The sequence below is a fragment of the Diadema antillarum genome, unplaced genomic scaffold (assembly GCF_040938485.1).
Source record: "Diadema antillarum isolate AM-2024a unplaced genomic scaffold, OU_Dant_1.0 scf00000208, whole genome shotgun sequence".
Classification (NCBI taxonomy): domain Eukaryota; kingdom Metazoa; phylum Echinodermata; class Echinoidea; order Diadematoida; family Diadematidae; genus Diadema; species Diadema antillarum.
In genome coordinates this window covers 365,760-388,582 of record NW_027271097.1, presented here as the reverse complement: position 1 = coordinate 388,582, position 22,823 = coordinate 365,760, and the positions used below count along the sequence as shown (strand labels likewise).

The 22,823-nt window shown below is 37.8% G+C and overlaps 1 protein-coding gene across 1 annotated transcript; it reads left to right on the top strand.

The window, feature by feature from the left end:
• Nucleotides 1-12,790: 12,790 nt before the first annotated feature.
• On the top strand, nt 12,791-22,576 carry LOC139724218 (uncharacterized). Its single transcript, XM_071635362.1, has 10 exons — nt 12,791-12,873; nt 15,720-15,759; nt 16,144-16,249; nt 16,739-16,812; nt 17,438-17,504; nt 18,306-18,381; nt 19,082-19,222; nt 20,260-20,407; nt 21,892-21,979; nt 22,449-22,576. The coding sequence occupies exons 1-10, from the start codon at nt 12,830-12,832 to the stop codon at nt 22,574-22,576; spliced, it is 912 nt and encodes a 303-aa protein (XP_071491463.1). The 5' UTR covers nt 12,791-12,829.
• The last annotated feature ends 247 nt before the right edge of the window (nt 22,577-22,823 follow it).

Sequence of the window (22,823 nt, the reverse complement as noted above, 5' to 3'; positions counted from 1 at the left end):
TTCCGAGTACTCCAACGACAATAGGGATCACCTTCGTTTTCATATTCCGCAGGCGGCGAAGTTCTCTGGCAAGGTCCTGGTACTTTTCTATCTTTTCCTTCTCCTTTTCGGCTATTCTGCTGTCTCCCGGTACCGCGACATCGACGATCGTGCACATCTCTGTTGAGCCCTTTCTACGACGATGATCCGGAAGCTGAATACACCTGAAGTCATGACACACGGTCGTGTGTGATGCTATATGTGCTCTATACCACACTCAAGATCGGATCGATTTCAAAATTATGAATACCACGTGATGGGGGACAGTCCTTGCTCTTTTTGTTCTACATTAGTTTTACATTATATAAAAGATTAGCTGGCATTATACCACTTCGTCTGTGTATCTGAAATAACAGTATATACGGCTTCTCTGATTTGCATATCATTAAACGCACGGGCCGTGAGCCAGAAATTTGTTACTATAGTACACACATTTTGTTTTGTTTTGGTGTGTTGTTTTTCATTTTCGGATAAACGAACCCTATTTTATTATCGGATCAACGAACATTCGGAATAATGAGCCTCATTTCATTTTAGGAGTAACGGACCTTCAGAATAACGAACTTTTGTATAACACCACAAAATGGTCGGATTAACCTTATTATTACTATTCATTATTTAAGTTTTTGGATTGACGAACACCTCGGTATAATGCATGGGTGCACGTCACGAGACCAACACCCACGAGTCATACAGCCCACGAATCATACAGCCCATTAGTTCGACACTAAGCTAACAAGGCCCACGAGACCGAAAAATTAAGCCCCGTGTTGTATCTGTCAAACTCGTGGGCTGCTTTTACCTATAGTGTCGAACTCATGGGCTGTATGACTCGTGAGCTGTATGACTCATGGACCTGTTTTCAATGTCGAACTAGGGGGCTGTATGACTCGTGGGTGTCGGTCTAGTGGGATGACCCCGTAGTGCTTTGTTCAGGAATACGTTGGAATAACGAACCCTCGGAATGACGAACCTGATTTCATTTTCGGATTAACGCAGCTTTGGGATTTGAACATCTCCCTTTAATCACTTACACGCACACAAGCACGCACACACACACACACACACACACACACACCGTATCCGGGCAAATTACCCTTAAATACATGATTAGTGATGAGGTTAGAGCAAAGATTAGGGTTAGGTTTAGTGTAGAGTTCTGGTTATCAGGATTAGGATTAGGTTCAGGATTAGGAGTAGGGTTAGGGTCAGAGGAAGGGTCTGGGGTAATTGCCCAGGGTGTAATTGCCCTATAAGACACCCCCCCCCCCCACACACACACACACAGGTTATACATTATGTTATTGATGACGACGATACTCGTAGGCCCTAAACAATATCCGTGCATTTGTTTTCTAGACTATCTCGACTCTGTAGCCCCCTATCTCCTAAGGCTATTCTCCCATCTTCTTCTTCTTCTTCTTGTTCTCCTTCTTTTACTTTTCTTTTTCTTCTTCTTCTTCTTCTTCTTCTTCTTCTTCTTCGTCGTCGTCGTCTTCTTCTTCGTCGTCGTCTTCTTCTTCTTCTTCTTCTTCTTCTTCTTTTTCTTCCTAATTCTTCTACTTCTTTTCGGTGATACTCTAAAGTGACCACAATCAACTTGCTCAAGATCATCCTGTTATCCGGGTCGGGAGGTCTATATGTATAAGTTGCATATAAAATAATGTTTAGGGCGACAAGGATCTTAAAGTATAGGCCTATAGAAGCAGAAATAAACAGACAATTTGATGAATAATGAAAATAAAATACACGAACAGCATAAAGAAGTGGGTGTTAAGTACGAAACACACTCCGGGGCCAGAGGCCTGTTACACAAATCTACACACTAAGAAAAAATGGTTCACTCTTGCACCTTTTAAGGGTGCAAAGTGATGTCACACTGGTGGCTCCCTATGGGTGTTATCTTGCACCCTCAAGAAATTGGTGCAAAAGCTGCACCATGGTGCAATGGTATGATTTTGCACCCTGTGGGTGCACCTTTGCACGGCCATAGAGGGTGCAACATTGCACCCTTTATTGAGGGTGCGAAGTTCTTCCCTTGGGTGCATATTTCCACCCACACTAAGTGGTGCTAAGTTTCACCCTTTTCTTGAGGGTGCATCTTTCCACCCACACTAATTGGTGCCGAGTTGCACCTTTCTTGAGGGTGCGATCTTTCTCCCTTTAATTTTCGGCGCAACTTTGCACTCTTTCTTTCCTCTACTTTTGGTGCAACTTTACACCTTTCGTGAGGGTGCAAAGAAGCACCCAAAGTTCCAAGATTGTAGCCTTCTCTTGAGGATGCGATTTTGTGCCATATATATAGGCATAATGTTGCACCTATGTGGTGCTTATTTGATCCATGACTGCTGCAAAATTGCTTCTTTAAAGGAGCCAGTCAGTGTCACTGTCTACGCCTTTAGAGGCGCAATGTTGCCCAGTAACCTCAATTGCACCTTGAGATTATGGGCAATATTGCGTCTCTAAAGGAACAGGCAGTGACACTGATCGGCTCCTTTAAAGAAACAATTTTGCAGCAGTTATGGATGAAATAAGCACCACATATTTGCAACATTATATCTATAAGGTATATACTTAGCATCACATAACCGGGTATACAATTTGATTAATTTACTACTTTAAACCTTGAATAGTGCGAACTAATGCAAGCCTGTTTGCTCAGTATATCAAACTTATGCTGTTGTTGCACTCTGCAAAGTAAATAGGATTGGTGTAATTTGGATCCTGCGAATCATGAAATGTGTGTGTGGAATTTGTGAGTTTTGAAATGTTAATGTAGAAGTTAATTTATAGTTATGTTTGAATGACATACTTAAACCAAATATTTACCCAATTACCTTTCCAATGAGGTGAGCACTATCACTATCTATCAAACAAACCCTCTAGGCAAGAGTATACATCTGCATGAAGGAAGAGGTAAAAATATGATATACATTTGTCTGGATACATTTTATTCAAAACGTACTTGAATACGTACTTATTCACATAATCTATAAGAATAAGATATGCTTCTTACCAGTACACAAAGCCTCAAAAACAAGAGCATGCTACTTACATTTCTAAAGTATGCACCATATCTAAAAAAAAAAAAAAAAATGTAAGAGGATTTAACAAGTTGAGCAAATCATTACGACTAACAAAGTGACTGAGAATAATACATGCACCAGTTTCTTGTTTCGTTGTTCTATACAATGAAAGTTGTTACGTTTTCCAATCCTCTGTATAGGCACACAGGGATTTGCAGATCACCTTTGGCTATAACGCCATGGTCGCGTGCAAAATGAATGCAGCTTATCTAACTTGTAGTTTCCGAATAGGGGACTACCGCGCTTATACATATTAATCGGCTGATAGACCCCGTCAAAGAGTAAATTGCGGATATCGTATACCATTGTCAAATCCACTTTTTGTGCTATACACGGTTTCAATGGACTCTTATGAACCACTTAAGCATTACCAAATCATGGAGTATAAGAATAATCTTATGTTATTTCCTTGAAACGGCTGCATTTGCAACGGCAACAGTTTGGCATCATACATAACTAAATACATGTATTATACAAGGTTTCAGGACACTTTGAACCGTTCCCCCCCCCCCCAAAAAAAAGAGAACAAAACAAAACAAAACAAAACAACAACTACTAGTGAAATGTTATATACCCTAGGCCCATTAACGTATGATCTTTGACCTTTGAATACATTGCCCACATTTGTCAATGAATAGGCATCTAGATGCAACATAGGTGTATATAAAATGAAAAATGTTTTAGGAAAATACATTTAACCACTTCAGAAATAACTATGGAACAAATAACATAATATTGACACGTTCCCTTCTTCCTTAATGACGTGACAGAAAACTTTCCTCACCGAATCATTCTGTCGTTATTCAAGTATACATGTCATTGATGATTATATACCTAGTTCAATTCATGGTGTAATTGCAAAAGTATCCAATGAAAAGTATGCTTCAGAACTACATCATTGTCATTTATTCTATAACGCTAATAATAGAGTTATTGTTCCACTATATTGCCTAACAGGTTGTAGTACTCCTGCGACGTTTGTTCAGCAAATAAGGCACAAAATAAAATTTTGCGAATTTTACACGCTGTTGCCAAAGTCTCTAATCTTCTTTACCACTATTCTCAGACATGAGGTATGCTGATGCTGTATGAATTAGAAACGGAAGCTTCACAAATATTCACCATATAACAAGGTAAAAGCGAATTTGGATGTCTTGCCCACATATCGAATTTGTGATTACACTGATTTTCAAATGTAAGCTCATTGAATTTTTTGACTGTTGACAGAGTCGGACTTCACCATTATCAACACTTGACAGCCATCTTTAGATGATCTGATGAGTGAATTTGGTGGTCATATAGCTCAAAAGTGTGGAAAGTTCTTAAAAGAACACCACAATACTATGTCGACAGTGCTTACCAGGTGAGATACAAAGAAAGAGCACGAAATGACATTGTAGAATTTGACAATGACCTACAATATTTGACCTTGAACGCTGGTACCCACAAGGTGGTAGAAGTAACTTTGTCCAATCGTACATACATGCAAAGTTTCATTTGGATACCTCAAACAGTACTTAAAGGGGAATGAAACCCAAATGTGCCCGTGGATTGGAGCAATATCATAAGAACACATTCGTGAACGTGGAAAATCGTATGATCCAGTGGAAGTTATGCATTTTTCAAAGTTTCAGTGTCACTTTCATGTATGGAAACTAATATGAAGAAAATATCAAGGGAATTCCATAAAATCTGATTCTAAATGAAAAGTACAAATTGCCTCCACTTATTTGTCGTTGCCATAATGTTAAGGGTAATATTACCCCCCCCCCCCCCTTTCTGGAAGAAGTAAATCAAGTGCTCCTTTTGTAATGCTAGAAACGTGAAACTATGCCTATTTTCTTTACATTTCTTTATAAAATTTTCCATGGTTGACGTCAAAGATGTAGCTTTCTCATCTCGTAATGGCGGCACTGAAACTCTAAATATATGTGTATATATAGCTCTTCAACGGATTTTCCGATATTCCTCAATTTGTCACGATGTGTTCAACTGCTAAAGTAATCTCCCTGCATAAACTTGTCCACTTGTACTTTTCGTTTCATTTCCCTTCGTGATACAACGATGCCATAATCGATTACAGACTGATGTACGAACAGAGGGACAACCTGAACAACATCATTTCCCTGGTGACAATTCCTTGTAAAAGTATACACAATGAAAACTTTAGGCTGGTAAACTATATCAAGACAATTATTGAACAATATTGCTAATGAAATGCCGTAGGTTTTTTCGTGATAGTTGCCTGTTCAGATCAGGGCTTGCAATGTACATAATTTGATGTACTGCTGAAGAATGCATCGAGTGTTTCTGCCTTGTCGGGGATACTCAAAGCCACAGAGCACAGAAGGCCGCAAACATTGTAGCAAATGAAGACACGATTGCATACAGGAATTCGGGCAGATTTCACAACCATCCAGCCAAATAGTGATGTCACTAGTGCGCAGCATTCACAGTGAAGATTATGGGATTTAGTCCTGCCAGGTTCTGAAAGAGATTTTGGCATGAATAAATAATGACTGAATACAATTTCGAAGGAAATAGGTCGTTTACACTATACGCAGTTTTGTTGCTTACATAAACTAACAGGTTGCAACTATGACCATTGACCAGAAAATGGAAAATCAAATTGATTGTATACTGGTATAGTTTTTGTTGAGATCTACTTCAGGTTTCTAACATCTTTTGCTGAGATAATGAGAAATGGTTTTGAAATGGCTGCGATATCCAAAACAGAGTATAATAATGATATAATGTAGGACCCATTTTTTATCACGATCGCTGCGTTTTACTTTGTTTTTGGATGCCTCATCCATTTCAAAACCAATTTTCATCAAATAATCTTTAGAATTCCTCTTAGAATGGCACACTCTCTATTATTTCATAAGTAGGTTCTTGGTATGTCACAAAAAGTGAAAAGCCCAAATCCTCACCTCCACCAATACTATACCATCCCTTTAAGCTTTGATATTGGTTTCTAAACAAATCCGGCCGGATAGATTTATTTCAGCTCTTTGTCATATAAGTAAAGCATAGTAATGTTGCAAAGAAATATTCCTCTTATATTTCTAGTCACAAAGCAGATGGAATTACCGTCTCCCATAAAAAAAAAATACAGCACTTACTTTGTCACAGACATACAGCATGTCCTCTGCAGGCAGACGGGGATTAGGAGACAGCATGCAGACATCACTAAGTTAGAGCTGAAAAAAAAAAAGAATAGATGTGGAATAGCCTGAGTAAAGTCATGTTGAAAAAAAAAATGTGGCGAATTTGTGCTGAGATGAAAATACACACCTTTTATGTAGGCCTGCATACATTTATGACATAGGGCATATTCAAATATTCCCACATTTTTCCTGACCAACTCAAAGTCTTCATAACATAAAATAACAAAGTAAGACAACATCATATTACATGCCAATTTAACATCAGTTTGCTGTGTTTTTGACACAGTTAGGAAAGGAGTAAGACTTATAGACCTCAGCCATTCAGCCGTTGCTGATCTTGCCACAGATGATGGTCCGGGTGCTGGCCATGGCAATGAGTGTAATGATGCCCATTATGGTTGACACCTCTCATCCTGTTACCACACACGAAAAAAGTGAAAGTATAGCCCCCTCTACTTATTCATAACATTGATTTGATTTACTTTAATAATACTGGTTAAAGAAAAGAAGATTACCCCCCCCCCCCCCCCAAAAAAAAAAAAAAAAAAAAAAAGGCTATTCAGGGCATTTGAAGATTCTTGCGGGGTAGAGATGCTGCCTGTATGAGTGACAATCCATCATGGAGTTTTCAGGAAAAAATTATAAAAAAAAAAAACTGAGAAGAGGTAGAATGGAAAAGGCAAGAACGAATGATCGCAATGGTCCACTTGAGTAACATATCTCTCGATTATAGATGGTATCAAAAATTGCACTATAGTCTTATCAAATTTTCCGCAACCCACTAAACGGTGGCTGCGTTATAGTAACTGATAAAACTGCGTTCATGTGTAATAATGAGCTTTATTTTCGCGGATATCACATGCTGAAAATCTAGATGAATCAATAACCTGAAAATGCATATATTACGGATCAATCCATTAATGAAACTTACATATTCTGTTGAGGAATCACTCTGTCCTTCAGCATTGCATATTATAAGTTTACGTGATCAGGAGAATGCGCGCAACTTCATCATATTGTATCTTGCTTGAATACCTGAAAAGGAAAATCAAGTGTCATGAGTTCAAGGCCACTGCTCATGCATGTGTAATAATTTTGCAGAAGAGCTGACTTATGTAAATGTGACTACATAACTCTCTCCATGGTAGCTTAATGTATAGTTCAATTCTTATGCGCTGCCTTGCTGCATACAGGGTGTACTTAAGTCCACCACTAACACTACCTGACTACAGAGAATTATCCCAGTATAAAAATGAGCATGCAATGTTTGCCATTATAAGTTTAGTTAGTACACTGGTCTGTTTATCCATAAGTTTATCAACAATTATTCTTCAACTTCCGTTCCTTTTATTCGTTATTAATCAAATGTGGTATGGCACGAAGTGATGTATTATCCTTGGGGATGTGTGTGTTTGGGGGGAGGGGGGGCGTAAAAGTTATGTAAAGGATACACTTCCTATAGGAATATCCGATTCCACGTTTTCTTAACTATTTTGTTTTGTTGTTGATCGGTAAATATAAAGAATTGTTTGAAATTTGTGATGATATATGTGTTCACTGTAATGTGAGTATAAATTATGCTTGTATAATTGTGTATGTAGTGAAAATTGTATCATTTATAATGTGTACATGTACATGAATATAATTATGTTAGTTTACGCATGTATGTAGATATTCCTATGTGCACGCCCATATACCAACAAAAAGAATTTCCTAAATGAACAATAAATGAATCTGAAATCTGAAATCTGAAATCGGAATACCATGACGTCTTTACCAAGACATTTTATTGTTAAGCTGATCTAATTCCACAGAATGGTTACGAAACAAAACAAAACAAAACAGAAAACAGCACGCATAAAACTAGCCAATTTTAACAGAACTCTAAAATGAACATTTTAATATTACTGCCTACAAGCCTACATTATAGGACATGACTATACAACCAAAAACATAACAGATACAAGATGTTTGATGAAGGGTAATATCGGGAGTAAGGCCTTGGTCGAGAACATTGAGGATATTTCAAATCATGTTTTACGATGATGTTTTAACTCACCATTTTCCACGTAGTAGGAATCTGCGGGGTCTTGATATTATGAAGTGGACAAAATAATGCTGAAGTCAGAGTTGCAGAAAGCCGCTACGAAAAGCCTCAGAAGAGCTGATCTGCTGTGGAAATGGAATTTGCGCTAGATGCTCAGCTCAAACATGCATGCACGAGCTGTACAATGAGCCATCTGGGAGTCAACTTATGTGCACATAAGTTCGCACGACTCAACAATTCATTGAATTCATAAATCATGTTCAAGAAAAGAATGAACATGCCCACACCAGGTGACCAAACGACTGGGTCCGTAAATTGACACTTTAGGAAACATCCATGTCATTATTTTGCATCGAATGTATTCTATGGATTAATAGGCCTTAAATTTTTTTCCCACTTTTGATTCTTAATAATTCAGTAACAATATATCAGATAACACTGTCATTGACATGGGTGATAGTTGTTTAGTGTACAATTTTGTTAGAGGTGGTTTAAAACATAAATCAGTTTCATGAGATCCATGATCAATTTCACAGTTGGGTTACAGATTTTGCTCTATTTCCAACCCTCTGTACAAAACTTTCACTTTGCACAGGGGTCAATGGGTGTGTATGGGAGTATGTGGTTAACACCCTGACAATGGTGTTGAACAATGGCCAGGGTTTGAATGCTTTATTATTTATTCATGAGAAATTCCACTATCACAGCTAGTCTTTATTCATTCTAAAATGTGGTGTTTGCAAGCACATGGAAACATGTGCTTACATTTTTCATGTGCATGCATTTTACCCTTAGGCTTTACCGTGCATGAATCCATGAAAAAAGGGGGAAAAAATCAACCCTTAAAAATATATTGTGTAGCTTGCACCCTTTATATCCGCGATTTTGCTCTCTAAATGAATTTGTTTTATCATTTCATTTATTTTCACTTAATAAAATATGCATACATAAAATGTGACAATGGTATGACAAGTATAAAATGACAATGTGACAAACAAACAAACAAAGCAAACAAACAGCAAAAGATATCAAGTGAAGGGGTGAGTGAGAAGGCAATTGACCTTATTTAAAACTAGTCCCGGAAAAGTAAATACATTGTATATACAGAAAAAAAAAAACATTGGCACACACGCACATACACACTCACACATACACACACATGCATACACAGACAAAAACATGGACCACAATACGCAAGATGTCATTTTCACAAACACACCCTATCTTGCTTGTCTCTTATAAATTCGCAAAATGATATTGGTAACTTCCAGAAAACCTTTCTAGTAAAGTACGCTTGAAAGCTTTCTTAAAACTTTGTACCGTTTTCTTACATTTCACATCAGAGTGGATGGAATTCCAGATTTGAGGGCCTTGAAAAAATATTGACTTTTTTTTTTGCTGTCCCGAGATCGCGTCGCAACGAAAATCTTTAGCGTGTCGTAGGGTTTGACTCCATCATCGCACAGTAAGCATGCACGGAATGCTGTGACATATTCCATTTTGATTGGTCAATACCAGACGAGCAGTCAGGTATTCTTCGTTAGCTTGTTCGCAGACCCTTACATCAAAGACTCAACTTCATTTAAAAATGCTCCGATGAATGATTATGATATTATGGGAGAACATCAAATTTTATGATGTCTTAAAAAATAACATGTACATAGTAGCACCACGACGGCATGCAATATTGTATTCAAGTGTCGATCAACACCTAGGTCTTTCTTTGAGACTAGTTATGGGCTCAATATTGCACCTTAGCAAGAATGAACCACAAACAGGAAGATATGTCTTTGTAATGGTAATTACACTGCAAAAAGTCCGGTGTTAAATAGTGAACACCGAGCTGGTGTTAAATTTTCGGTGCTTATTTATGGTGTTAAATTAACACCTCCGGGTGTCATTTCCAAATTTTAAACTGTTTTTTTAAAGAGTTTTTTAGTAACTGCACTTCTTGTTGATTTTTAATTTAAACAAGACAATCATGAATTTTACATTAAAATACTATAGATCTTTGAAAAAATGTGAAAATAAATGTACACCAAAGTAACACCAGCTGGTGTGGTCTCTTATTGAAGCTGGACGGGTGTTAAACCATTGATATTAACACCAACAAATATCAAATTAACACCATGTGGTGTCATTTTTGAATTAACACCAGTACAGTGTCAAAATAACACCAGGCACAGTGTCAAATTAACACCACGAAGTGTCAGGTGAACACTTTTCAACACCATCACAGTGCATTTTCTACACCTGTGGGTGTGGTCCTCTATTGAAGTTTGATCGGTGTTAGATTTAACACCCATGGTGTTAAATCTAACACGGATGTTTTACAGTGTACGTTTCGACATCCCAACAAATAAGAGATAGGGTAGGTAAATGTTAAAGACACGGGGATACACGAATAGAAATTGCGCAAAAAAAAAAAAAAATAAAACGAACGTTATTCTAATACGCATGCCTAAGCAGTAATCCGATGTATTTATTAATAAAGAATTCTATTTGAAGATTCATATCAGTTTGCTTTGTCAGAATCATGAGGAAAAGTGATGAAATAAACCGGATATCCACATGGTACAGTTTAAACACTTTCACATGAAGCAGCTCTGATTAACACTTTTGCACAATAATATTTCTGCTCAGAATTTACTTTTGCTTTATATGTTTTTATCTTAAAGTATGTTATGATGTCATTTCACTTAACAGATAAACAAGCAAAATATAGCCAAAATTATGTTAACGTCCAAAATGAATCTTCAGATTGCTCAGTGAGACGGCGGCATCGAATCCCGATCAGCGAAGACACAAATGCACCTGTGGAATTGTTTTGTACAGCAATAGAAATCTGACGACTATTTGAATAATTACAGCCAGTTGGAATTTCATCTGTTAAACCTCCTAGGTTATGTGTACAATGTGATTGGTCAATACCAGACAAGTAATCAGGTATTCTACGTTCGTTTTTTTTTAGTAGACCCCTTGCATCATGGACTCAACTTAATTTGAAAATATAATCTCGATGAATGATTATAGAATATGAAAGAAACTTAAGTGTCCTGATATCAAAAAATATATGTTCATATTATCAGCACAAGGATATGTAATATTGCATTTTAGTGTCGAGCAACACCATAGGATGGCCTTTGTTTTGAGACTAGTTTGGGGCGCAATATTGCACCGCCAATGACCGTGGCAAGATCGAACCCAAAATGAACCATATAAGAAGCAAGGTTCCACCATTTTCGCAAATTGTGTAATTTGCACCCATTTCCGCGACTTCGAACCCTTCTAGCTCCCTTATTGAACCTTTTTTTCTTAGTGTGTATGTCAATTGGGTTGGCTTCGACCGCCTCTTGAAGTAAACTATTATTATGGAGATGTAGCGCCTTGGGTAAATGCCGATCTTCTAATGTGAACTAAGCGCATACTCTCTAAAAAGAAATCGAGTGGAAATCTTCACTCTTGAAGGAGTGAATAACAAAAAAGAGTGAGTTTTGAGTGAAATAGGAGTGAATCTTGAGTGAAAATTTTCATTTTCACTAATTTTGGAGTGACCTCAGGGATCACTCGAAGATTTTGGAGTGATCCCTGAGGTCACTCCGAAATTAGTGAAAATGAACATTTTCACTCAAAATTCACTCCAATTACACTCGAAACTCCCTCTTTTCTGTTATTCACCCCTCACTCTTCCTTTTTAGAGAGTAAGTTTTGTTATTATCCTCCGTCATTGGTATACATGTATGTCCGCCGTCATGGGTATTGGTATTGATAGACAAAAGGAGATAAGAAATAGAGGTTTGCTCAGGTAATCTAGTGCCTTACTGAATATCTAAGGTTTTTATTTTGTATGTGTGTGCGTGTGTTTGGTTGTTGTTTTTTCCTCGAGGTAATATCATAATTCATGGTAAACAAAAACTGTTTCAGTATGGTTTCCAGAAACTGTCGACATCACTATTATCTATAAGGTCCTGCAACAAGTGGATTTATAATGATGATTTACCATCCGTTTTCTGATATCAAGCTTCCCCTGTATGCAGTTATAATCCCGACCCTTCACAAGTTTAGACAGAGCATCAGAACAGTAGAAAAGAATAACAGAAAAGAAAGAGAAGGAAAACGAAAAGAAGAACTGCGACCAGTATTCAGTATACTATCATCCAAGGGGAAAATATTGCTCGTCATAATCGTCATCCGTAAGATCTCTCTCTCTCTCTCTCTCTCTGTGTTTGCTGCCCTCAATGTTCATTCTAGACATCGCAACCACCGAGCTAGCTAGCTAAGTGCAAAGTGGTAGCTAGTAGATGCTGCGGGAAGATCGCTCGCTCTTCGCGGCACTTCTCGTTCATGTACAATACATGGGCGAGTGTATACATACATGATACATCATTCAAGGCTAGTGTACACGATCTGTACGAGTCGAGTGTATCGTATGTACAAAATACGCGCAGTGCTAGTGACAAATACAGAGGCGCCGAATTCAAAACGACATGACTGATTCTTGCTCTTCTTCCATAATGTCAAGCGTTTCAAGGTAAGGTCTGTTAATGCTAGACACCTCGCAACATTTCGTGATTCTGAATTGGTCATTTGTGTAAAGAATATTATCAGCATGACAGCAAAACTTGAACTGCTCTGTTGAAATTATTTCGTGAAAATCATCGCACGGAATTGTGGACCGAAACACTACCAGCAGTCACGTAGATCTACACAGTAGGGCCTATGCTGTTAGTAGTGTTTAGGAGCATCACCGGCGTCCGAACGCTTCGTGTTGAACACGAAGCGGTCGGGAGGTTTAACTTACTCATCCAAGAAGAAGAAGTTGATGATATCCATAGAATGTTTTATATGCGTTCTAGGGTCTTGGCCCAATTTGTGTAAACATCTGAATATTAGTTAGTTCTAGATCCACTCACTAGACTGGGACAAGGTTGTTACGTTTGTAGGCAGGTTCTGCATACAAACTCAGTCCGGGAAACCCGCTCATGAGGCCTGCTGGTGCTACCCCGTGTACGAGCACTCCTCCGCCTCACGAGGCCTCCGGAGAGCCTCATGACGCCCCCGGGGAGAGAGACTCATGAAGCTCCCTGTTCACTTTTTATTCATCTCACATCTGACATATAAATTGTCGCAACTTTGCATGGTGATTTTTTGTTACACATACATGTCCACTATCCATGATGAAAAGAAGAAAATATTCTGTCTGGTTTTTTTTTTTTTACAACAATCGAGTTTTAATCAACCGATGCACAGCGACCCATCGAAATGACGAAACACGGGCGCCAGCGGGTTCGCTCAATGCAAGGCTGCCGCACCTAGCAGCCTGATCCGACTAAATATTTTCGGTGCTTTCTTCTGCAGCTCTCGCCTCTCCGCGCACGAATCAGCCTCAGTCATGAAGCTGAAGTCTGACATCTTTTTACAAAAATTCATAACGAGAAAAATAAAATCAGTAGGTCTACTAACCTGATCTTTTGCATATATTCCAAATTACAATTCCACACTGCGTGCGCAAGCTCGCTCTGAAAATCTCACAGCTTGCGCGCTGTCTGTATGTGCTGGATGCGTGATGTGATGTGACGTTGTGTCGTGGAATGATTCCAGAAAACGCGCCCAAAGGTTAGCGGATGGCGGAATTGACGAAGAAAGTGAACCCGTCATACCTACAAAGTGACAAGTTTGCTAACAAACTGGAGTATTTTTGTAATCTCCAAATATTGTGAAATATTTATTGTAAGTGAGTATGAAACATTATATACATCTGGCAATCAGCAAGCCATGTTTGGTGGTCAGAAAGTGTAATGTACATAACTCGGTGTCCTCTTTATGCTTTTTTGTTGCTTTTAAATTCACTTTTGCAAATATACTTCAAGGTGAGGTGAAACTTGCCCCAAAAAGAAACAAAACCAGTTAAAAAATTAAGATTTTTCGAACGAACATTGGAGGTATTTCCTGAAATATATATGGACACCGAGTTATGTACCCGGTACGTAACACTTAACATTCTACTATTCAAACTTTCTTCTCATTTCTTAATTTGATCCAAAAATTATAATATCATGCTGTTCAGTGAAGCAGTATACAGCAGTGCTGGCACAGAGGGTGATATTTTCTCTGAAATCTTCTGAACCAGCTATCAATAACAAAAAACGTTGTCCATAAAAAAAAATGTTACGTACATAACTTGGTGTCCTATGTTATGGTCTTATCTCTTTGATGTACTTCATTTCTGCCAAAGGCACCCAATCATATCATGAGTGTTATCTATTATTTATGACATGAACACTTTTAAACAAATTGTAGATGCTTGTAGAGTCCAAATTTTACCATGTGACATGTACATAACTAGGACACCGGTGTCCATGTTATGTACGTTACATCATATTGGGTCAATTAGCTAAGATTGGAGTCTGCTTCTCACCAATTTACTCATATGTCAGTTTTATGATATAAAAACTTGTTTAGATGCAGAAACTAGTTCATAATGTGTAATTTTCATAGTGAATTGAAAGGTGTGTTCCGTACATAACCTGTCACGTACATAACTCGGTTTCCATTTTCAAGACCAATTTTGAAGGACACAATAGGTTTAAAATTTATAACAAACGTTATAAGTAGTTTGCACTTAGGCAATAGCTGCCTGGTATTTGCCTTTTGTAAGAAAATATGATTGTGTAGACATAATAGTGCACATTGTTACGTACATAACCCTAGACACCAAAAAATTTAGTCTATCAATTAACTGTGAAAATATTGAAAAGTACACTTAGTGTTGCAGTGAATTCAATTTGAAGTAAAAAACATAAACATATGAGTGGGAATATCATAAAGAATAAACTGTTTGCCACAAGTTTTTTCACTTAACAACTTTAAAAAACTGGTGGACACCAAAAATTATGTACGTGACATACAAATTGCCTTGAGGCTGTTGGAAATTCAGAAGTGTTGTAAAAAATCAACAACATGAGAATTATGTAATTTGATACTTAATTTTTATTGAAAATTTGAAATCAGTTCATATTTCAAAATGTAAAAGTAAAAATTAGGGTGTCCAAAAAAAAACAATGTTCTGCATGTAACACAAAAAGTCATGAAAATGGGCATTTTTTAACCATAAAAATGCTGTATACTACCTAAATTTGGAGCAATGAACCTGAAACCTTGTCTGGAGCTACCGTACTATAATATATGCCTTCAAATGTGAAAATGGTACTTCATGTCCTGGTCACATTGCATTAGTTTCATTTAGAATTTTCAGAAGCACACTTTTGGTACCCTTGATCTGAGCCATAGCCCATGCACACATGTAAAATATCCAAGTAGGAGATCTACTCACTGTTTAACATGTCTGGATTTCCATTCTGATTTGTGATTCTACAGAATGACAAGGAAACGCAAGGCAGACGTGGAACAGCCTGATGTAAGTAGTCTAGTTTGCAAAATAATTTTTGCATTTTAGAACAATATGCATAAATTCTGCAGAAACATGTACTGTTCCAGCCCAGTGTAATAAATTACGAGGAACGCCTTTTTCATGCAGTATTTGCATTTATTTTCAGATGTACATTGTAGATCTAAGCACAATACAAAGACAAGGATTTTGTTTTGTTTTAGGGTACTTGCACGCCATTTTTTCCCCCCATCCATTGTATCCCTAAATTGTGGAACATTCTGTCCTATCAAAAAAACAAAAACAAAAACAAAACAAAAAAACCAAAACACTGCATTGTTCAGTTATCTTGAATAATCATAAATGGTGGTTGTGCATTTGTTTTTGTTTTTTTTCAATTTCTGAACTGATCAGGTCATGTCAACCATTACAAAACATCAGAAGAGACAAAAGCGACGGTCAAGCTTCATGAGGGGACGGTCAAGAAAGTCTCTTCCGTCAGTCCATGTTGAATGTTCAGGTAAGAAACACGTCTTTTGTTGGGGAAATGATGAAAGCAGTGAGTTTGAGCTGTGTACTTAAACCTACACCTGTCATTATATGGAAATTACAAAATTGTAGCAAGACACTGTCTTAAATTGAACGATCTGCATATCAATTATCCAGAACATTTAAAACTTCATAAAAACTTCAGAGTTATTTGACATTGCAAACTTAACATTGATGGTAAGGGAATTTTCTGTTTGAGACACAGAAGTGCATTCCATGTTTACTTACATATTGGGAGCTTTTATACTGCCACTGCCATGAGCTCCTTGTAGCAGTTCCCATATCTAATCTATTCAATGCCCATGATCATGGGACTTGAGAGAAAGGACGGAAGGTTTCTAAATCAATATTAGTCATTTGCTGAATTAAGATTACATTTTGCCTTTCAATCTCCTGTTTTGCCCCTTTATTGCATTGCTGCTGATCAATATCATTTGCATTCTTATCTTCAAAAATGCAGAAATCCACAAGAAAATTTCCACAGACCAGCCCGAGGAGAAACGATTTGAGAAATTGAAGCAAGAATGTTTTGAGGTAAGCTTACTAATCAGAACTGAATGAAAGTATTTGTTGCTTCATGTGGTTAACTCATTATCTCAGATATATGCCGTTTCAGCTCCACTAGGAAATGAGTGCATATGATGTTTAAGGGGGAGAATTTGGTATCCTGTAAGAGCTGTTATTTTTGCAAGGGTTTAGTTATCATGAATTTCACAAATCATGGTTGGACCTTGAATATTGACAACATGCGAAAATACTGCCATCTAATGCACTAATAGAGTGAACGTACAGGCATTAATGCACTTGCGATAGCCTTTATGTCATATTGCAACTAGGGAATATTGTTAGGACATGTAGGCCATTTTTTTTTCTTTATCTAGAACTGTTATGCAGAAAAATCATGTCATTTAGAATATGTTCAAAAATGTTGAAGTGTTATATCCTATACAAAACATGAAAATCAGTGTTTGTGCCATTACAGCTGTGTCTGGATTTAAGGTTCTCTGAAATTATGAAGTGATATCTTTAACAATATTCAAACATTCAATTGTTGATTATCAGTGGAAAATTGCTCCCCTACGCCACCAATAGTTGAGCACTCTATACTTTGTTTCCAATGCAATTCATGTTTGTTTTCTTTCCTTATTTTCACACACAGTACACCATGCAGAAACTGCAGGCTGAAATACCACTGTTTGAAGCAGACCAGGCACTGCAATGTAGAAGTATGTACTAATGGAATGCTGCCCTCATTGTTCAAAATAAGCTATAGCTTTTTTTTTTTTTTATACCTTCTCACTGCTGTTAGCTCTGACAGTCAAGAACTAGAGAGCCAAAGCTGAGCATGTCAGCACAAAGACCTTTTGAGATCTGATTATTCATCATGATGGAGAGAAAACTGTACCTTTACCACTCCTATTGAATAATTCAGTCTCGGGCGAATCATTCTAACCAATGTAATTCAAAATTGCTCTATTTGCCCTTTGGCTGGCAGCTCTAAACATGCAGACATGATATTCTTCAAACAGAGCTTTGCTGACTGGTTTTGATTTTTGATACCAAACCCTGGTAGCAAAATTTGATCATTTAAAGATGTAAGTTAAGACATTTGTACTGATCTCCTTGCGCTCTCTCGCTGAGCCATGACTCTCGCTTGTGGCTGACTAGTTTTGTGTAACGATCCTCTGCTTACTCCTCATGCTGTCACTGTACAGTGAGAAGGGTTTTGATGTTGCATCAAGTAATCAATTTCATTTAAGAATTCTTTAATCTTCTTTGCATACTTGATTAATCCTGGCCTCATATGTGACCACATGAATTTGGAGGGTCAAAGACAGAGCTTAAATAACTTGTACCACTGCATCGAGTGCAATCAGATTTGGAAAGTAATTGATACCGAGTTTGCAAATGGAGTTTTGGTTATTATTTTACATGTGCTTATATCTGTAATATTTCACTTCTGTCTGAGAGGAGGCATAATTTGAATTTTTAAGTGTCCTCAAAACTGTTTAACCCTTGACCATCAGTGAGGAAGGCATTTGAAGACACATTGGTGGATGTTGCTGAGACTGGCATCTTGAAGCATGCAACCACAAAAACCAGGTTAGTCTCGGTTCATTTGTCAGAATAAAACTGTTTGGCACACTTTACCAAAGTGCCCATTGTCACCAAAATCAACTTTTCAGCTCTTCGATGGTTGAAGATCTAGCTAGCTTGCTAACCAAATTTGTTTCTGCTCTTCAAAAATGCTTCGAAGCTACAAACATGTATGCCAAATTATCATTCAAATTGTCTTTCAGTGGCAACAAGGGTAGGTCCATGTGTTGTGTGTAACATTTGTTACTACATGTGTTCATTGACTTGTGGCAAGTCCTCAAGAATATTTCGTCAAAGCTTGTCTGAGGTTCACACATCTTAACCAGAGTAATTTTTGTTGAATGTTTAGCTTGTCACCAATGTATAGACAAGTATGAAAGAGTGTTTTAAATTTGATAAACATTAGATCATATATAGTATTTTCCTTTATCTTCTAAGAATTACAACCGTCTAACATGTGGATCGTAGAGGACTGGTTGTCATATGAATGGTCACAAAGGAGTGATGATGGTGTATATATGCCAGGAAATGGCATCCATAGACAAGTTCTGTGTAGTTTTGACTGAATTATTCATTTAAGAATGGTTTATTTGGAATTAACCTTTATTTCCGCTGTGTAACTCTAAAAGCCTACCGAGATGGAATACGAATATGATAAGAATGCATGATGAATCCAAAGTGACTGATGGAATGCTCTCTCTCACAGCTATGAGCCCAATCCAGCAAACCTGGAAATGAACGAAGTGGTGATCAAGATCCAATCTCACATACGGCGGCTGACGGAAGAAGGGGAGAAATGGGACAAGTTGTTAGAGGACCAGATGGAGACAGCCAAGGAGGCTGAGAGGTAAGTCTTTACAGTCTGGTGTCATCTGAGGATAAAAGACCAGTTCAAAGATAGCCGATGGTTCAAATCACTCCAAATTTTAAACCACCAAAACAATACAGTTGTAAATCTACATATCACCCACTTTCACTGTATGTAATCCAAATTGCCTAGATGTTAAACTCCGTTGAAGGTTTGCAATGTTCTCTCCCTGCAACGTAATTTAAGGCATAGTCCATGACATTGCTTATAACAAATCTCTGTCATTATGTTGTTTTTCCTCATATGACCTTTATCTGCTCATGTGCAGAATGTAATTACAAACTGGTGTATTGAGAAAGAACATTGCCTCTCCTCTGTATTATAACAAACTCAGCAGACTCAATTAGCCTTATTACATGATGTGAACTATTCTACATCATACTTGAGATTTTCTACACCCAATTTAAGTTACTCCATCCTATCGTTTACTGTGTAGAGTGGATGCAATCTGTAAATCCTCTTATCTAGCCAATAGTGCCTCATTGTGTCTTCTACCAGTGCAAAGATGCAAATCTTCCCAAACTGGACTTGTATGCAGACTTATGTCTTACGTGATAGTAGTTGAGTCAGGTTTCTAAAGAGGTACAGTAGTTCTTTCAACTTGGGTTGCTTGGGGTTAAATAAGATCTGAAATCAGTCATGTATCCAACACAGCTAGTCAGAGAAGACATGCAGGAGACGCTCTTTTGTATGTTTGCTATAAAACATGAATGTGACATTCTTTCTAAGAAAGGTGAGTAAGGTATGAACATAGCAGGTCAAGAGCAGGTCAAGGATTAAATTCCATCATTCAGTTATCTTTGACATTTACTGTGCTTCGTTCACCAATTGGCAGGCAAGCTGCTTTCTTTGCCGATTGGCACAGATGTCTGGAAACTATTTAAAACTATTAGAAATGAACTGATTCCCTTTATCCCTGTTGTGGCAAGCTAGGCTATTAAAGCTGGGCACATACAGGATTAAAGAAAGGCTGGAGCTCATCACACAATACATATTCTCTGCTTTGTTTTCTTCAGACTTCATTCAACAGAAAGTGAGAGAAAAGAGCCATGTAAAGAGCCAGAGAGTTTAACCATCAAACAGCGGCGGATGCTGTCAGAGCTGCCTGACCTAGCAGCCATCATTGACTGGGCGGGGTCTTCAGCCAGGGATGTGGCTATTCAGGTAAACCTCAAGTTCCCCTTTCTAGCTTTAAGCTTCCACACTATGTACATGAATGTATCCTCCATTCAAAAGCTAGTATGAGTAGTAAACACAAAGAACAAAATATATGATGTCTCTGAAGTGCAGGGATTTTTTTTTTCCATAGAAAAGATTTTAGTGTTGCTTATGATTTGGATTGTGGGGGGGGGGAACATTCAATTCACAGCCTAATACATGATTATTTATTTCTTGTGGAAAATCATGCTTTCGCTGGAGTTAACAACCCTTGTATGGCTTTCTTTGTGAAGATTGTGTGGTCAAAGTTAAAACCCCTTTTCAGTATACTGGTAGTGTTAACTGATGCACCAGGTATGTTCACAATAAGCACATTGTTTTGTTCTGTTTTGTTTGTGTTATTATGGTATTAACATTGTGGAAATGGGTTATATGATGCACTCTAAAACTTGATATGAGAATTGATCAGATGAGAAACTTTTGATGGAAGATCCAAGAACAATTTAGAAATGAGACAGGTATGTTCAATTTATTCTAGGAAACGTTTTTATGCTTTCTGCACATAATCATTGTTAATCACTAGATCATTCATACTCTGTGAAGGCAGTGGAAATGCAATAGATTACCAGAATACTTACTGATACAAATCATCAAGAGCACACACCTAAGCAGCAGGCACTGTGGAAATGACTTGAAGTAACTGAAAAGTTTTTGGCATGATCTCAATATGTAGGGGAAGATTGGAGAAATGAGCAAAACAGTAAACTGAAATAAGCAAATACTGTCATGTTGTTCTCAGAACTGTATGGTTCAAACTGTAAACTCATGCTTTGTGCCCTGTCAAAATTTTGTTTGTTTGTTTGTTTTGTTTTGTTTTTTCTTTCCTGGTAGCTGTCATAGAGATACTTGCAGTATCAGGGGCTACAGTGTTCTTGCCTTTAAATGGACTTTTTTGGGCCTAAAAAGATCTTATGTGTAATTGGGGGGAAAATGTCATTGACATTCCTAGACATACTGTCACCTTCACAAGACTCCTAGACTCCATACATCACTGCCAAGTATGCTGTCATGAGATGCTATCAAGACTATTTCTGTCAGTGAATGTTAAGTTTCCAGCGTTGCTCTTCATTGTTGAAGAGCGTACATGGTTTGTGATATTTTGTCTTATCGGATGCTGGAAGTGGCATGTCAACCTTGTTTAACACAGTGTATGTTGAGCAATATGACCTTTTGAATACATCTTGGAAATAATGGGCATTATTTTGAATGCGTTCACGAATTCCAAGTCTGGTTGTGGTGCAGATAACAGCAGAATCAGAATTGTGCAAATTATTGTGGTCGTGCTCCGATTTTACCACCATATAATTTACTTTTTTGAAAGGGGTTATTAGTCTGTGACTTGTCAGTCAACCACTCAGATGCTGGCATACTGCAGACAAGGTTTATGATATACAATGTCATGTGTACCATGTCTCAATTGCCTTTCATAGATTGCCAAAATTCATCAGACAGCCAGACAGACAGCCTCCTTCAAGGACTGCTTACAGAGATATCTCCAGCAGGAGCTCAACCAGTTTGGTGAGTCCACATTGCAGACACTGAGGCCCTTGCAAATCACTCATCATTGTAAAGTTACACACTGTGCCAAGTTTGCAGCCCTGCCGTGGTTGGGGGAAAATCCCCTCAAAACTCTTCTCTTGAATTCTGTTTTCTATTGAAAATCATATGTGAAGGCATCATATTATGCATTTAAAAAGTATGCATGCTTATTTTTGCATAATATGCAACATTTTTAGTGATGTCCCTCAAATTTACAAACAATCTGGTGAAAGATCTTTATCATTAAATCATAGCACAGTCACTGTGAATGAATATAAGTATGGCTCAGACTGCACCAGAAATATCTAGTGGAGTAGTACCCTCCAGCTTGACTCTGGTCAGACTTTGAAAACATGCAGTCATGTACAATAGCAAAGTTTTGTTGTGCACATGCTAAAACCTTTAGACCTCTTTGCTTGTAGTTATAAAGTCTTATTTTCTCTCTCAGCCCTGGAATCATTTGAAGGATTCAAGGACATTGCTGACCCAAAGAGTCTTCTAGCTGGGGCAGGGTCAAACCTGAGCAGAGAGCCCACCGGACCAGGGACAGACATGCAGGATGACTGTCAGACCTAGTGTGGATGAGGTGTGTATCAGCAGAGAGGGGAACTTGGGCCAGACACAGCAGTATCTGATGAAAAATCTTTCCTCCATTTCATACACACTATGTTGCAGTCATGTTGTAAGGTGAATTTCATATTCACTCAAACATTTCATCTTGCACTCTTGCATGCCCAGATAGAAAGAGAGAGAGAGGAAGAAGAAAGACCTTTAGGTATTTGTAGGGACTAGCAAGATGAGTTAAAGGACAAGTCCACCTTCA